This window comes from Chlorocebus sabaeus, chromosome 11 (assembly GCF_047675955.1).
Source record: "Chlorocebus sabaeus isolate Y175 chromosome 11, mChlSab1.0.hap1, whole genome shotgun sequence".
Classification (NCBI taxonomy): Eukaryota; Metazoa; Chordata; class Mammalia; order Primates; family Cercopithecidae; genus Chlorocebus; species Chlorocebus sabaeus.
The window spans coordinates 40,960,224-40,975,017 of NC_132914.1; the positions used below are offsets into that span (position 1 = coordinate 40,960,224).

At 36.2% G+C, this 14,794-nt stretch overlaps 1 protein-coding gene across 1 annotated transcript in view; it reads right to left on the reverse strand.

Annotated features, from left to right (window-relative positions):
• Positions 1 to 14,794, reverse strand: part of ADAMTS20 (ADAM metallopeptidase with thrombospondin type 1 motif 20) — a 206,604-nt gene that overhangs the window by 104,790 nt on the left and 87,020 nt on the right. The window contains exons 11-14 of the mRNA XM_008002931.3: positions 14,465 to 14,569; positions 5,679 to 5,824; positions 4,282 to 4,463; positions 4,041 to 4,177 (exon numbers count right to left, since the gene is read on the reverse strand). Of these exons, the coding sequence (XP_008001122.3) occupies positions 4,041 to 4,177; positions 4,282 to 4,463; positions 5,679 to 5,824; positions 14,465 to 14,569 (570 nt within the window). The remainder of the gene's footprint in view (positions 1 to 4,040; positions 4,178 to 4,281; positions 4,464 to 5,678; positions 5,825 to 14,464; positions 14,570 to 14,794) is intronic.

A 14,794-nucleotide genomic window follows, 5' to 3' on the forward strand; every position in this document is an offset into this window, starting at 1 on the left:
ACTATACTACAGGGCTACAGTAACCAAAACAGCATGGTACTGGTACAAAAACAGACACGCATACCAATGGGGCAGAATAGAGAGACCAGAAGTAAGTCCACACAGTTACAACCATCTGATCTTCAACAAAGCTGATCAAAACAAGCAATGGAAAAAGGACTCCCTATTCAATAAATGGTGCCGAGATAAATCATTAACCACATGCAGAAAAGATTGAAACTGAAAACCTTTCTTACATCGTATTAAAAAAATCAACTCATGATGTATTAAAGACTTCAATGTAAAACCCCAAACTATAAAAACCCTGGAAGACAACCTAGGCCATACCATTCTGGACATAAGAACTGGTAAAGATTTCATGATGAAGACACCAAAAGCAATTGCAACAGCAAAAATTGGAAAATAAGATTTAGTTAAGTTTAAGAGCTTCTGAACAGCAAAAGAAACTATCAACAGAGTAAATAGGCAATCTACAGAATGGTGGGAAATATCTTCAAACTACACATCTGACAAAGGTCTATTATCCAGCATCTATAAGGAACTTAAATAAATTTACAAGAAAAAAAAAACATTAAAAAGTGAGCAAAGAACATGAACAAATATCTTTTAAGAGAAGACATACATGCAGCCAACAAGCATACGGAAAAAGTGCAATATCAATGATCATCAGAGAAATGCAAATCAAAACCAAAATAAGATAGCATCTCACGCCAGTCAGAATGACTATTATAAAAAGTCAAAAAATAACAGATGCTGGAAAGACTGCAGAAAAGAGAACAGTTATACACTGTTGGTGGGAGTGTAAATTGGTTCAACCACTGTGGAAAGCAGTGTGGAGATTCCTTAAAGAGCTAAAAACTGAACTACCATTCAACTCAGCAATCCCATTACTGGATTATACCCAAAGGAATATAATTTGTTCTACCATAAAGACACATGCAGGTGTATGTTCATTGCAGCACTATTTACAATAGCAAAGACATGAAATGAACCTAAGTGTCTACTAATGTTAGACTGGATAAAGAAAATGTGACACATATACACAAAGGAATACTGTGCAGCCATAGAAAAGAATAAAATTATGTCCTTTATAGGAACATGGATGGAGCTGGAGGTCATCCTCCTTAGCAAACCAACACAGGAACAGAAAGCCAAATATCACACGTTCCCACTTACAAGTGGGAGCTAAATGATGAGAACACATGGGCACAAAGAGGGGAACAACACACACTGCAGCCTGTTGAGGGTGGAGGGTGGGAGGAGGGAGAGGATCAGAAAAAGTAACTATTGGATACTAAGCTTAGTATCTAGATGATGAAATAATCTGTACAACAAAACCCTATTACACAAATTTACCTGTATAAAATCTTGCATATAGACCCCTGAACCTAAAATAAAAGTTAAAAAAAAAAAGGAATGACCAATTATAAGAATGGTACTTTAAAGTTTACAAAGTTCTTTTCACAAGTATCCTTTCAATTACCAGGAGATTCAGTACAACAGAATTGTTTTAAAACATGTACTCATCTTGTTGTATGTCAATATTTTCACATATCTATTTACATGGTCTAAAACGTCATGTTTATTAAAGGGTCATCCACAGACCTCCTGCATCAACATCACATGGGGTGGTATTTAAAAAGACAGATTCCCAGATCTTCTGAATTATAATACTTGGAAATAAAACCTAGGAATCTGCATTGTGACACTGACATTGATTCCAATACGCACTGTCATTCGAAAACCGCTCTTAAAAGAAATGTAATTCAAAGAGACTAAAGAATGAGTATGTAAGTAACACATTAGAATACTCCAAAAAGATGTCTTTCATAGTTACTATTTTAACTCATGACCTTAGAACTCTGCAAATAATCTTAGTTTCAAATAAATATTTAAAAGCAACATTTTCTCTAAAACTAATACCCAGCATAACAGTGCTTATTTTAAAAACTGAATGAATATGCAAGTAGACGGCTTGTTCCAGAAATTTCAAAAAAACAAATGCAGCTCCTCTCCATGAAGAAGCTGTCCTCTGCATACGTTGCAATAACTCTTTCCATTGTTTGGAATGGCCCTCTAAATTTAGTGATCAGTAAAGAAAATTTCTTAAGCCTCGTGAATTTTTTTATATACAAGGCAGATGTTTTCAAAATCAAAATTTTAAGTACATATTTTCTGAAAGTAGTATGCCTCTATATGTTCAGATAATCTTCATCATAACTTTTGCATTTTGATATGACTGTAAGCTGCTAATTTAAAGCACAATTTTTTTCAGGCCACTGAATAACCTTTTCAGTATTTAAGCTGTTTCCAACTTAAACTATTTTAACTCTCTTTGAACATCTCATTAGCTCTTTGGGTGAAGGGCCTTTATCACCCAGATAAGGTAATAGAGACTTGTTTACAGGGAGATTAAGTTTGCCCTATAGAGCTCCACTTTAACCAAAGGAATAAGTTCATAAGATTATATTTATATTTTTAATTATTTTTTATTGTTTATTTTTAAATTGACAGATAACATTGTATGTTTTTATCATGTACAACATGATGTTCTGAAGAATATCAGTACATTAAGGAATGGTTAAATCTAGCTAATTAACAAATGCATAACCTCACGTAGTTATCATTTTTGTGGTGACAGCACATATCCACTAAAACTAGAACTACCATATGATCCAGCAATCTCATTACTGGGTACATATCCAAAGGAAATGATATTAGTATATTAAAGAGAGATCTACACTCCCATGTTTATCACAGCTCTATTCACAATAGCCAAAATATGAAATCAACCTAAGTGTCCATCAGTGGATGCATGGATTTAAACGATGTGGTTTATATACAAAATGGTATATTATTCAGCCATAAAGAAGAGGAAACCCTGCCATTTGTGACAACATGGATCAATCTGGAGGACATTATGTTAAATGAAATAAGCCAGGAACCAAAAAACAAATACCATATGATCTCATTTATATGTGGAATCTAAAAAAGTTGATCTCATAGAAGTACACTTACTATATTCTTTAGACCACATTCACTAGCCTAGTTCTCAAACTCGCCATCCATTCTCAAGATTGCCGTTGCAATGTTTGTGCTTTAACTCAGCATCTCATCAGCTCTGACCTAGAACCCTGTTAAATGGACCACCTGTCTCCAATCTTCTAAACCCAATATTTTGAAGATTCCAATATGCAAACTGAATCACATCTCTCCCTTGACTTCAAATGCTTCTATGTGTTTCCAAGGAGTTGAGAAAAAAAAAAGTGCATTTGACAACCATCTGCTGGTCCCTAACTCCAACTCTGCTCCCATAATTCCTCACCTTCCTAAAACCTACTCATTTCGATACTTGGCACAAGTCTCATGCGCTCCATGAAAGGTTCTCTGAATCCTTTACCCACCTCCCCATAAAATAAGACACTCCTTCCTCAATAACTCCATGCTACCTTGCAGATGACCCATAGCACTACATTGTAATTGTTTACATGCCTATTTCCCCCACAAATCTGTGACCATCTTGGAAGTGGGGTTCTCTGCTCCAATCTTTTATCCTGGTGACTTGAACAGTATCTGACATCTAGTAACTACTCAATCAATGCTTGTTGAATGCACATAAAAGTAAGTGATAGAGAGCTGGAAAGAGGAAGGGAGAATATCAATGGCTTTAACGGATAAGGAAAACGTTACTGTAGAAGGTTACATTTAAAGTAGCAAAATCACTTTACAATCCTTGTATCCTATTATTTTCTATCTTTTTAGGAAGCTGATCTCATTTCTATTTTGATTATGAGTACAATAGACCATAGGAAGTCAGAAAATTTAACTTAATGCTTTGTTGAGGCATTTTTGATGACAGAGAATTCCCAGTAACCAGACTAACTATACTTCTATAGACAGCATGATAACAAAGGTTGCTTTGTTGGAATGCATAAGAACATATACTGAGATAGTAAAAGTAACATTTGGTTATATAAACAGAAAAAAAACATTATTCTTAAAGTCACTTTAAATATAACAGAAACTTACAGTTTACTTACCATACACCGGCCTTGAACACAGATGTCATGAGTTTCATTTCCACAAGGAGTACCATCTTCAACCATATACTTCAATAGGTAGAAATCATTGGTTCCAGCAACCTGACAGTAGAGTTTACAACGATCTTTTGTGCCAACTGTAAAAAAGAAAAAGGTCACATTTTTTAATGTATAATAATAAAGCTATGTGTTCTTATGTCTCAGAAAAATTTACATCAAAGAAACAGCATAATTTACTTACTGCCACTGTATCTTGGAAGCCATCTCACATTAGACGGAATGCCATTGATGTCCAAATGTTTGCCATTAAAATCAGAGCATTGCTTCTCTCGAAAGTCTTGTGTGCCTTTTGGACATGAATCAGTATTACATGATCGAAATTTCATCCTGCGGCCCACACAGTAATTTCCTCCGTTTCTTGGCCTAGTCAAATTCATTACATTTTAAAGCATATCAGTACAACATTATTTGTGCCACTTACTTCTAAAAGTTCCAATCTTTTCTAGGATCTAGAAAACCAATGAAATCCCACTAACACTTTTTAACGGAAGTATGTAACATGAGTTTTAAGCAATTCTATGGATAATGAACCACTAAAATATCCACCTTAGCGTGGACAGTGAGCCTAGAGGGCAGAAATGATATCTTATTCTTGACTAGGTTAACCAGCAAGAAACCAGCAATGGAAGTTTGTTCTTAAACTTCCAAAAAAGGGTTGCCCATTTTCTGGAAAGAAAAAAAGACATGTAGTGAGCCAAAGACAGTAACAAAGGCAGAGGCCTTGTTAAATAAAAAGAAAAAAATACATCTTTGTCATGTATATCTTATTTATCACTCAATTTAAGGAGTTTTATGGTATCAATCTACATCCATGTTATTTTGGCTTATGTCAGAAAATAAATTTTTTTGCAGAATTTTTGGAATATAAAGACTTCTAGTATAATTTATCCTAAAATTTAAATGAACCAAGATTTTATTCAGAGTAAGTCACATTTCTGCATTAAAAAAGCTTATTAATAATACTTTAAGTAAAGAGTATCATATTGCTTACCAACTTCTATATCATATATACAACAGAAACATTAATTTAAAATCTTAATGCAATATCTAAGCTCTTTTAAATAGTTTGATGAGGGGGATATATGCTTTAGTACTTATTCAGCTAAAGACAATGATGCATCTATAACACAAGAAGCAGAGAAAAGAAAATATCACATGTCACATTGCACAAAACAGCAAAAAAATCGGTAACCAAACTATATATGCTGTCCAGAAGATCCAAAACATAAATGAAAGGAGCCAGGATGTTTCACTAGGCATACGGTAAATGTGAAAATGCCATTATATAACTGTCATTCATATTTAAAAGTATGTCTCAAAATTTACACTAAATTAAAAAACAAAAAAATGAAGAAAATGGATCTCAGTTCAGTTTATAAAATTTATCTATTTAGGGTTTTTTTTTTTAATGTCTGAATCTACCAAAATATAAATCAATATGACTTAAAGTGTTCCAGAAGTTTTCTGAATCTCAGAAACTTACAGATTGACCTCCAGTTTTAGAAGTGAGTGAAACTGATGTTTACTTTCTGGTGCCTTGAGATAATCTTAATTTATAGTGACATAAAAAAGACATACTCAGGACGATTACAGTGCCTGGTTGAGCTTTCGATTCCACCTCCACATGTTCTTGAACAAGAACTGTAAGGTTCCCATGGTCCCCATTCACCATTTACAGGACGTGTTTCTATTTCTTTATTTACACACAGCCCACGGCGGCAATGCTATAAAAATAATAAGCACAAAAAGAAATGATGTGTGCCTCTAATTAGAACATCACAAAAATTGTAATAGCAGCATAAAGATCAATAGAAGAATAAACTAAACAATTTGAAGCAAGTTTTTATTAATTCAGATTACATTTGAAACCATTTTATGAATATTTCCTACCTACTGAGTAAGATCTGTGGAATACAAAAGGAGTGTAATATTTCTCTTGGCTTTAAGATTTAGTGTCACTGGGGAGGAAGGAAAAATTAAATAGCAAAATGGAATATGGGGGGTATTTTTTGAATAGAAGAACCAAACACTAGGTTAATATGGTATATTTCCATCCTTCCATTTTTTTACTCAAAATATCTATTCACTCTTCCACTCATAAAAAGCTTTCTACTTTATCCTATCCGAAGTCTCAAATGACAACCTTGCTTCTTTACTTTCATCAAGAAAATGGAAATTTACAGAAGAATCTACCCAGTCTCTCACCACCTGTTCTACTCATTCAACAGCATCTGCACTCATACATTCAGACTTGCTACCTGTTAGCACACATGGAAAATTCCCTGTCCCAGACAAAGTCAACCCCTCTGCTTGTGCACTTAATCCCATCCCTTCTCACTACACCAAACATCACTCCAGCAATTCTCTCGTCTCTTCTACATCATCATTTCAGTGACAGCTAATCAAGTATGACCATGCACTCATGCCAGTCTATGAATTAGTTACCAGACTGAGAGAAGATAACACAACTTGAGAGTAAGCATTTCGAAATTTTTGTAAGATTTTTACAGAGAAATTTTATGTCTAAGCAAATAATTTAAAAATTGTCTTACGTTTATTTTTAATTGCGGCAAAACACGCATAACATAAAATTTACCATCTTAGCCATGTTTAAGTATATAGTTCAATAGTGTTGTGTATATTCATTGTCGTGCAACAAATCTCCAGAACTTTTCCATCTTGTAAAACTGAAGCGCTATGCTCATTAAGCGATAACTCCCATTTTGTCCTCCCTGCTACCTCCTGGTAACCACCATTCTACTTTCTGTTTCTATGAATTTGACTACTCCAGATACTTCATATAATTGAAATCCTATAGTACTAGTCTTCATGTGACTGGCTTATTTCACTTAGCATAATATGCCCAAGCTTCATCCATGTGTCAGAACTTCATTTTTAAAAATGAATAATATTCCATTGTATGTTGTCTCAGTCCATTTTGTGATGCTATATAAGAATACCCAAGATTGGATAATTTATAAATAACAGAAATTCATTTCCCACAGGTCTGAGATCTGGGAAATCTAAGGTCAAGGTACAGGCAGGTTTGGCATCTGATGAGGCCATTCTCTTCTTCCAAGATAGTACCTTGCACATTGCATCCTCTGGAAGGAGAGAATGCTGGATCCTCACAGGATACAATGCAGAAGGACCAAGACAGCTCACTCCTGAAGGCTCTTTTATGAGGCACTAAACTCACCCAGGAAGGAAGAGCCATTATGCCCTAGTATTATCAAACAGGCCCCATCTCCCAATACTGTTACATGGGCAATTAAATTTCAACATGAGTTTGGGAGGGGGCAAACATTCAAACCATAGCATGTGCATTTACCACATTTTATTTATCCTTTCATCCACCAATGGGCACTGGGTTGCTGTCATCTTTTTTTTTTTTTTTTTTTTTTTTTTTTTTGGAGATAGAGTCCCTCTCTGTTACCCAGGTTGGAGTGCAGTGACATGATCACAGCTTACTGCAACCTCCACCTCCCACGTTCATGTGATTCTCCTACCTCAGCCTCGCGAGCAGCTGGGACTACAGGTGCACACTACCACACCCAGCTAATTTTTGTACTTTTAGTAGAGACAGGGTTTTGCCATGTTGGCCAGGATGGTCTCAAACCCCTGCTTTCACCTTTAGATATTGTGAATAATGCTGCTATGAGCATGAGTGTAGAAATATTTCTTTGAGATCTTGCTTTCAAATATTTGGGTATATATCCAGAAGCAGAATAGCTAAATCATATGATAATTCAATTACTAATTTTGTGAGGAATGGCTGTTTCCCATAGAAAATTTTGGCTTATATTTTGAATGTTTTTTTCCATTTTATTTTCCTAGTCAATAATTTTTATTACTTTGTACAAAAGTATCAGTTTATAATCAGAAATTTTAGAAAAGAACGAAGACAATCTGTTACTACAGATAATTTGCAAAGTAGTTCCCTAGATTATTCTCATTAACACACAAACGCAGCTCTTATTTCTCTCACTTTCAGAAAACAATAGCAACAACAAAACCTTTCTTATATCTCACTGCCCTTACCAGTTACTGCCCTGCTTCTCCTTGAAAGAGCCGGCCATGTTCATTCTTTAACTCCTTGTTTATTCTCTCATAACCCCGCCCCAGCCAGGTTTTTATATCCTATTCCTCCATGAATCTGCTCAAATTGCTAGAAATGCAAAATGCTTGTTCCCTGGTGCTGCAAAGAAATATCACTCGAACATTAATTTTCTCAGCAAGGCAAATTTTCCTTTCTGCAAAAACGGTGCTCCTCGCAGATGGAACAATGGCAAGAGCACATCTGGACAGGGCAGGGACAGGAGTTCTTACTCCTGACACAGAGAACCCCTACTGCTGTGTCATTCACCTACTGGCTAGGGTTGGACCGCACAGTCTAAGCTAATTTCGACTGGCTATTTTAAAAAGAGCAGGAGTATGAGCCAGAATGGTAGGGTGAGTAGTTTGGCAGGAAGGATGGTTAGGAACAGGTAACTAAAGATGACTTAGGTCAGAACAGGTGACCAAAAGAACAGATGTGAACTACTGTTTAGGAATGGCAGGAAAGTTCTTTACTGAAACTAGAGGCAAGGAGGCAAAGAGAGCCAGAAAGTTAAACTTTAAAATGGAGATTCAAAGAATAAGAGAGCTGAACATACTGACATACTGATTCTTTGAAGAGAAACTTGGGGTTCACTATATTTAACAATGTGTAGGACACCAATGGCCAGTTCTCATTCTCTGTCTTCCTTATCAGCAATATGTGCACAATTAATCACTTTTCTTCTTTGACATACTTTTTTTCTCTTCATTTCCAGGGCTCTTGGTTTTCTTCCTTTCTTCATAATTAATTGTTCTCATTTTCTTCTGTTGTTTCTTCTTTTTTGTGTGACAACTTGGTGTTGGAACGTTTCTCCAGGCTCACATCTCAGTTTTTTTATTCTTTTCTGTTAACAGTTACTTCTAGTCCAGATCTCTCTCCTAAACTCCAGACTCATATATATGCCTACTTACTTATGACTATTTACTGGAATGTCTAACAGACATTTCAAGCACAGCATATCCAAAAGAGAATTCCTGCCCTCCCAACTCAAAACCCACTTTTACTGAGTTGATCTAAGCTGTTCAGCCAAAAGCCTAGTCATCATTTCTCTTCTTCTTCTTCTTTGAACACTCCACATCTGATACATTAGCTAGAATAAATATTCTACTTCCTTTTAAAATGTATCAAAAATTGACCTTTCATTATCTCACTACCATCACTCTGATCTGAGCACTAGCATCCCTTACTTCTATCACTGAAATAGCTAAGTAGATGTCCGTTTCCACTCTTATGCCTGATAGGTTAGCCTTAACTCAGTTGCTAGAATGATCTCTTTTTAAACTAAGTCAAATCAGGTATGAATCCATTCAAATCCTTCATTATTTTACTTTGAGTAAATACGCAGTTCTCACAATGGCCTGTGTGAACACCAAAAGTTTAAGACGGTCTCAGTTAATTTAGAAAGTTTATTTTGCCAAAGTTGAGGACATGCCCATGACATAGCCTCAGGAAGTCCTGACGACATGCACCAAAGGTCGTCAGGGCACAGCTTGTTTTTATACATTTTAGGGAGAGATAGACATCAGTCAACACATAAGAAGTACATTAGTTCTCTCCAAAAGGGCAGAGACAGCTCAAAGCAAGCCCCTCCCCACCCCCACTGGGGACTTCTAGGTCACAGGTAAGTGAGAGACAGATGGTTGCATTCTTTTGGGTTTCTTATAAGTATTTCCAAAGGAGGCAATCAGAATATCCATCTATCTCTGTGAGCAAAGTGATGACTTGAATGGAATAGGAAGCAGGTTTGTCCTGAGACCTTCCCAGCTTGAAGGGTCCTAAGATATTTTTCTTTCACACCTGCAATGCCCTACGAAATCTTCCTTCAGCTTCTCCTTATAAGGCTCTTTCTCTCTTCACTTCACTCCAGCTAAAATGTCCTCCTTGCTCTTCTTTGAACACTCCAGGCACACTCCAGACTTAGGAGCTCAGCTATTCCCTTTCTTGGGAATTCATTTACCCCAGATATCCTCATAGCTAACCCTCTCACCTCCTTTATGACAGCTAATTTGGTAATTTCATACAATGTCTGTCCTAACCATCATATTTTAAATTGCAATCTGCCCTCTACTACCATAAAACTTCTAATCAGCTTTCTGCTCTATTTTTCTGATCCATGGCACCAACCAGTTTGATGGTACTATTATATTAATTATTTATAATATTCTAGTCTCCCTCTAGAACTTAAGCTACGTGAGAGCAGAGATCTTGTTGAGACAGGACTAGCTGGATTTCCTAGGCCGACTAAGAATCCCTAAGCCTAGCTAGGAAGGTGACTGCATCCACCTTTAAACACAGGGCTTGCAACTTAGCTCACACTCAACCAATCAGGTTGTAAAGAGAGCTCACTAAAATGCTAATTAGGCAAACACAGGAGGTAAAGAAATAGCCAATCATCTATCGCCTGAGAGCACAGCAGGAGGGACAATGATCCGGATATAAACCTAGACATTCGAGCCTGCAACGGCTACCCTCTTTGGGTCCCCTCCCTTTGTATGGGAGCTCTGTTTACACTCTATTAAATCTTGCAGCTGCACTCTCTTCTGGTCCATGTTTGTTATGGCTCGAGCTGAGCTTTCACTCACCATCTACCACGGCTGTTTGCTGCCCTCTCAGACCTGCCACTGACTTCTATCCCTCTGGATCCAACACGGTGTCTGCTGTGCTACTGATTCAGCGAGATGCCCATTGCTGCTCCTGATTGGGTTAAAGGCTTGCCATTGTTCCTGCATGGCTAAGTGCCTGGGTTCATCCCAATTGAGCTGAACACCAGTCACTGGGTTCCACGGTTCTTTTCCATGACCCATGGCTTCTAATAGAGCTGTAACACTCACCGCATGGCCCAAGATTCCATTCCTTGGAATCCATGAGGCCAAGAACCCCAGGTCAGAGAAAACGAGGCTTGCCACCATCTTGGAAGCTACCTGCCACCATTTTGGAAGTGGCCCACCACCATCTTGGGGGCTCTGGGAGCAAGGACCCCAGTAACATTGTTTTGTTAACTCATGTATCCTACAGCAACAGAAGAAAATGAGAAATAGTGTACCTAAAATAGTGCCTGACATAGTAGGCCCTTGATAAATCTTTGCTGATTGAATGAATCCTATAGCCAAGCTTATAGTAGTAAAAATGCTTTGTGCTCTCCATTAGAAAAAGTCATTCAATATAAGAAAGCCATATTAGAAGTGGAAAAAAAAATCATAATGTGCTGTGTGCATGTACATTTTGTAAGCATCTTGCATGAACAATTTAAGTAATCCTTACTCTTTTTAAAACATAATTTGAGAGATTAGAGCATGAAAATGTTATAATATTATACTATTCACCATGTAGTAAAATTAACTCATTATCAGAAGGGTTCACCATGGCGTCACACAAATTGATTTACTAGCAAAAGTGTTCAGCACACAGACTCATTAGATAGTCACAAGATAAACAGAATAAAGAAGAATGTTAAGGCAAAATTATAGAATATTTGTTTCAAATGTCCCTTCAATAAAAGGTTTATTTAATACTGAATACAGCTAAATATATAGGGGTTCACTGTGTTTTATTAATTTTAAAAAGAGAATTTATACCTATTATAATCCACATGATGCTACCCCAAATACCACCTTTGCTTTTAATTTGTATTGGCTCTAAAGTAAATCTTAGCATTTCATCACATTTACCTTGAATCTCAATAAATCCATGCCTATCCTACCATCTCAATGGGAAAATATTCAAATGGCTAATAAGCACATGAAAAAATGCACAAGGTTGATAATAATCATGGAAATACAAGTTAAAACCACAATGAGATTCCATTTTATACCTAGTAGAATGGCCAAATATTTTTAAAAGACTAACAGTATCAAAAGTCGGCAAGAAATACAGAGTAATTGGAACTTTCCTCCATTGCTGGGGGGAGTCTAAAATGGTGCACATACTTCAGAAAATTGTTTGGCACTTTCTTATGATGTTAAACATACACTTACCCTATCATCCAGCAATTCGATGCCAAGAGAAGAACAAACATATGTCTACAAGAAGACTTGTACAGGGATGTTCATGGCAGTTTTATTCATAATAATCAAACACCAGAAATGATTCAATATCTATTGACAGGAGAATTGATAAATTACAGTACATCTGTATAGCTGAATTATATTGTGGTATAAAGGAATGAACTGCTAATGCACACGATAATATGGATGAAGTTTAAAAATATGCTGAACAAAAGACGCCTGTTCCATTCCACTCCTTCAAAAAAGAGGACGCTCTTTTTTGACAAGAACAAGAAAAAACGAATCTCTGGAAATAAAAATCAGAAAAGGAGTTTTCTCTGGAAGGAAGGAAAGTTGTCTCGAAAGAGGCACAACTGAATTTTTGTTGTTGTTGGTTTATTTATTTATTTATTTATTTTTTGAGAGGAAGTCTCACTCTTGGTCCCCTAGTAGTGCAATGGCGTGATCTCGGCTCACTGCAACCTCCGCCTCCCAGGTACAAGCGATTCTCCTGAATCAGTCTCCTGAGTAGCTGGGATTACAGGTAGCCGCCTGCCATCATGTCTGGCTAATTTTTGTATTTTTTGTAGAGACAGGGTTTCGCCATGTTGGCCCGGTTGGTCTTGAACTCTTGATCTCAGGTGATCTGCCTGCCTTGGTCTCCCAAAATGCTGGGATTACAGGCCTGAGTCACTGCACCCAGCCACAACTGAACTTTTCAAAGTGATAGAAATTTTTATTGGGATGTTGGCTATATGTGCATCTACATTTGTTAAAATTCATCAAATTGTATACCTAAGATCTATGCATTATACTTATATATACCTTAATTTCAAAAAATCATGTTTATGCCCTAACTGGATTTAGAATATTAATAAATTAGCTATAAATAGTATATCTCTTAATATTTGTAAATATATCAATTACTACTTTTGCCACAGGCAATCAATCCTGAAGGTTCATGGCATACAGTAACTTGAAAAGTTGCTGAGGAACAGAGGAAGGTGCCGGTCCTGGATTTTAATCAGGTGAACATCTTCAAATTTGCCAATATCAGCAGCCCAGCATTCATACTTCGAAAAGATTTTTTTTCCTCTGCTCAGCCTCACGTAGTTACTCTCACAAATGTCACCTTTTACTCAAAAAGCTATCTACTAATACTAGTCACAGGAACTGAGAAAAAAGTAAAGTCCTTTAAATAATTCTTATCTAACAAATAGAAATGTTATATAAAGATCAAATTTTAAAATTCAAAGCCAGCTGAACTGAAAAAGCCTACTAGAACATTCATCCTAAAATTGCAAAAAGGTTATTAGTGTGTTAGACGATTTCAATGAGTACTTCAGCTGCTACAAAACTTGAAGTTCCAAATAAAATATTAGTAACCAATTAATTTGTGATGTGAGCAATATTCATAGGAAACACACACCTTTTGATGTAAGTGACTCAAGAGACAAGCAATAGCTAGTATAAATATTTCAATGAAGCAAGAGGTGGTAAAGGCACAAGTTCAGCTACTGAACTGACCTTATTTTTAAGAAGTTTATCTTTTTTGGCTAATGTGAAGATAACAAAGAGGCAGAATTAGCCAATCCATTGCCAAAGAAGTGTTCCTTTTACACTGAGGGAGCTCAGAGATGCTGACAGACTAAACACTTAATGTAGTCAACACTGGCCACTGAGGTCCTGGAGCACAAAGTACACTCTGACTTCATCCTCTCACAAGACACTTTTCATTATCATGGTAAGCGTTATCATTCAACATCATGTTTACAGTTTTAAATAAGTTCATGACTGTTGGAATAATAAGGACGCAGCACAGTAGGTGGTTGATTTTAGCAGTATAATGTATCTTGATACACTTAGAAACAATAAGGTCTAAAGAAGCCACTTAAAACTTTCAATTGTATTAACTGAGTTTCAAGGGAAAAAACACGAAATGGAAACATCCCTGAATTTGTAGAATTTGCCAAAATATTAGGACTGTTATATCTGTCCTCAATTTTAATAACAATGCTATAATATACACAGATAACTATATATCCATGTAATTATTTATATGCTAACTATATACAACTTTAATATTCACCTGCCATAGCTTAGAAATAGGGTACAATTAAAAATTTAATTCAGTTGACAATGTACTATGTCAAACATGGCAATAATAATTCAACTAGCTGAAGAAAAGTTGACAGCAAATAACAAACAGGGTGCGAAAATGCAGAGCAATCACATCCTTGGATAATATCTTTATACAAGACTCACCCTTCAAGAAAACCTACCATTCCAGGACCACAGTCTGTTCCATCTGCTGGTGGCACATGTTGAGTGAAACAGCCTTTGTGAAGCTTTTCTGCACTTGTGCACCACAGATGCATGCATATATTCTCCTGAGTAACAAAAGGCAGGCAAGCCAGTGTAAGGATAACACGACAACACTGGTTCAATTCAGTACTACATGTTGATTTATAAATTGATCTATTTCCTGGTTCTATGGTAGAAGCTGAAACTAATCAGCAAATTTTTTTACTAAGTTCTAGTCATTAATTTTCTTCTAAATATATAAAATTGTGACATTTTCTTTAAAACATTTTTTTAAAAATTTATTCATA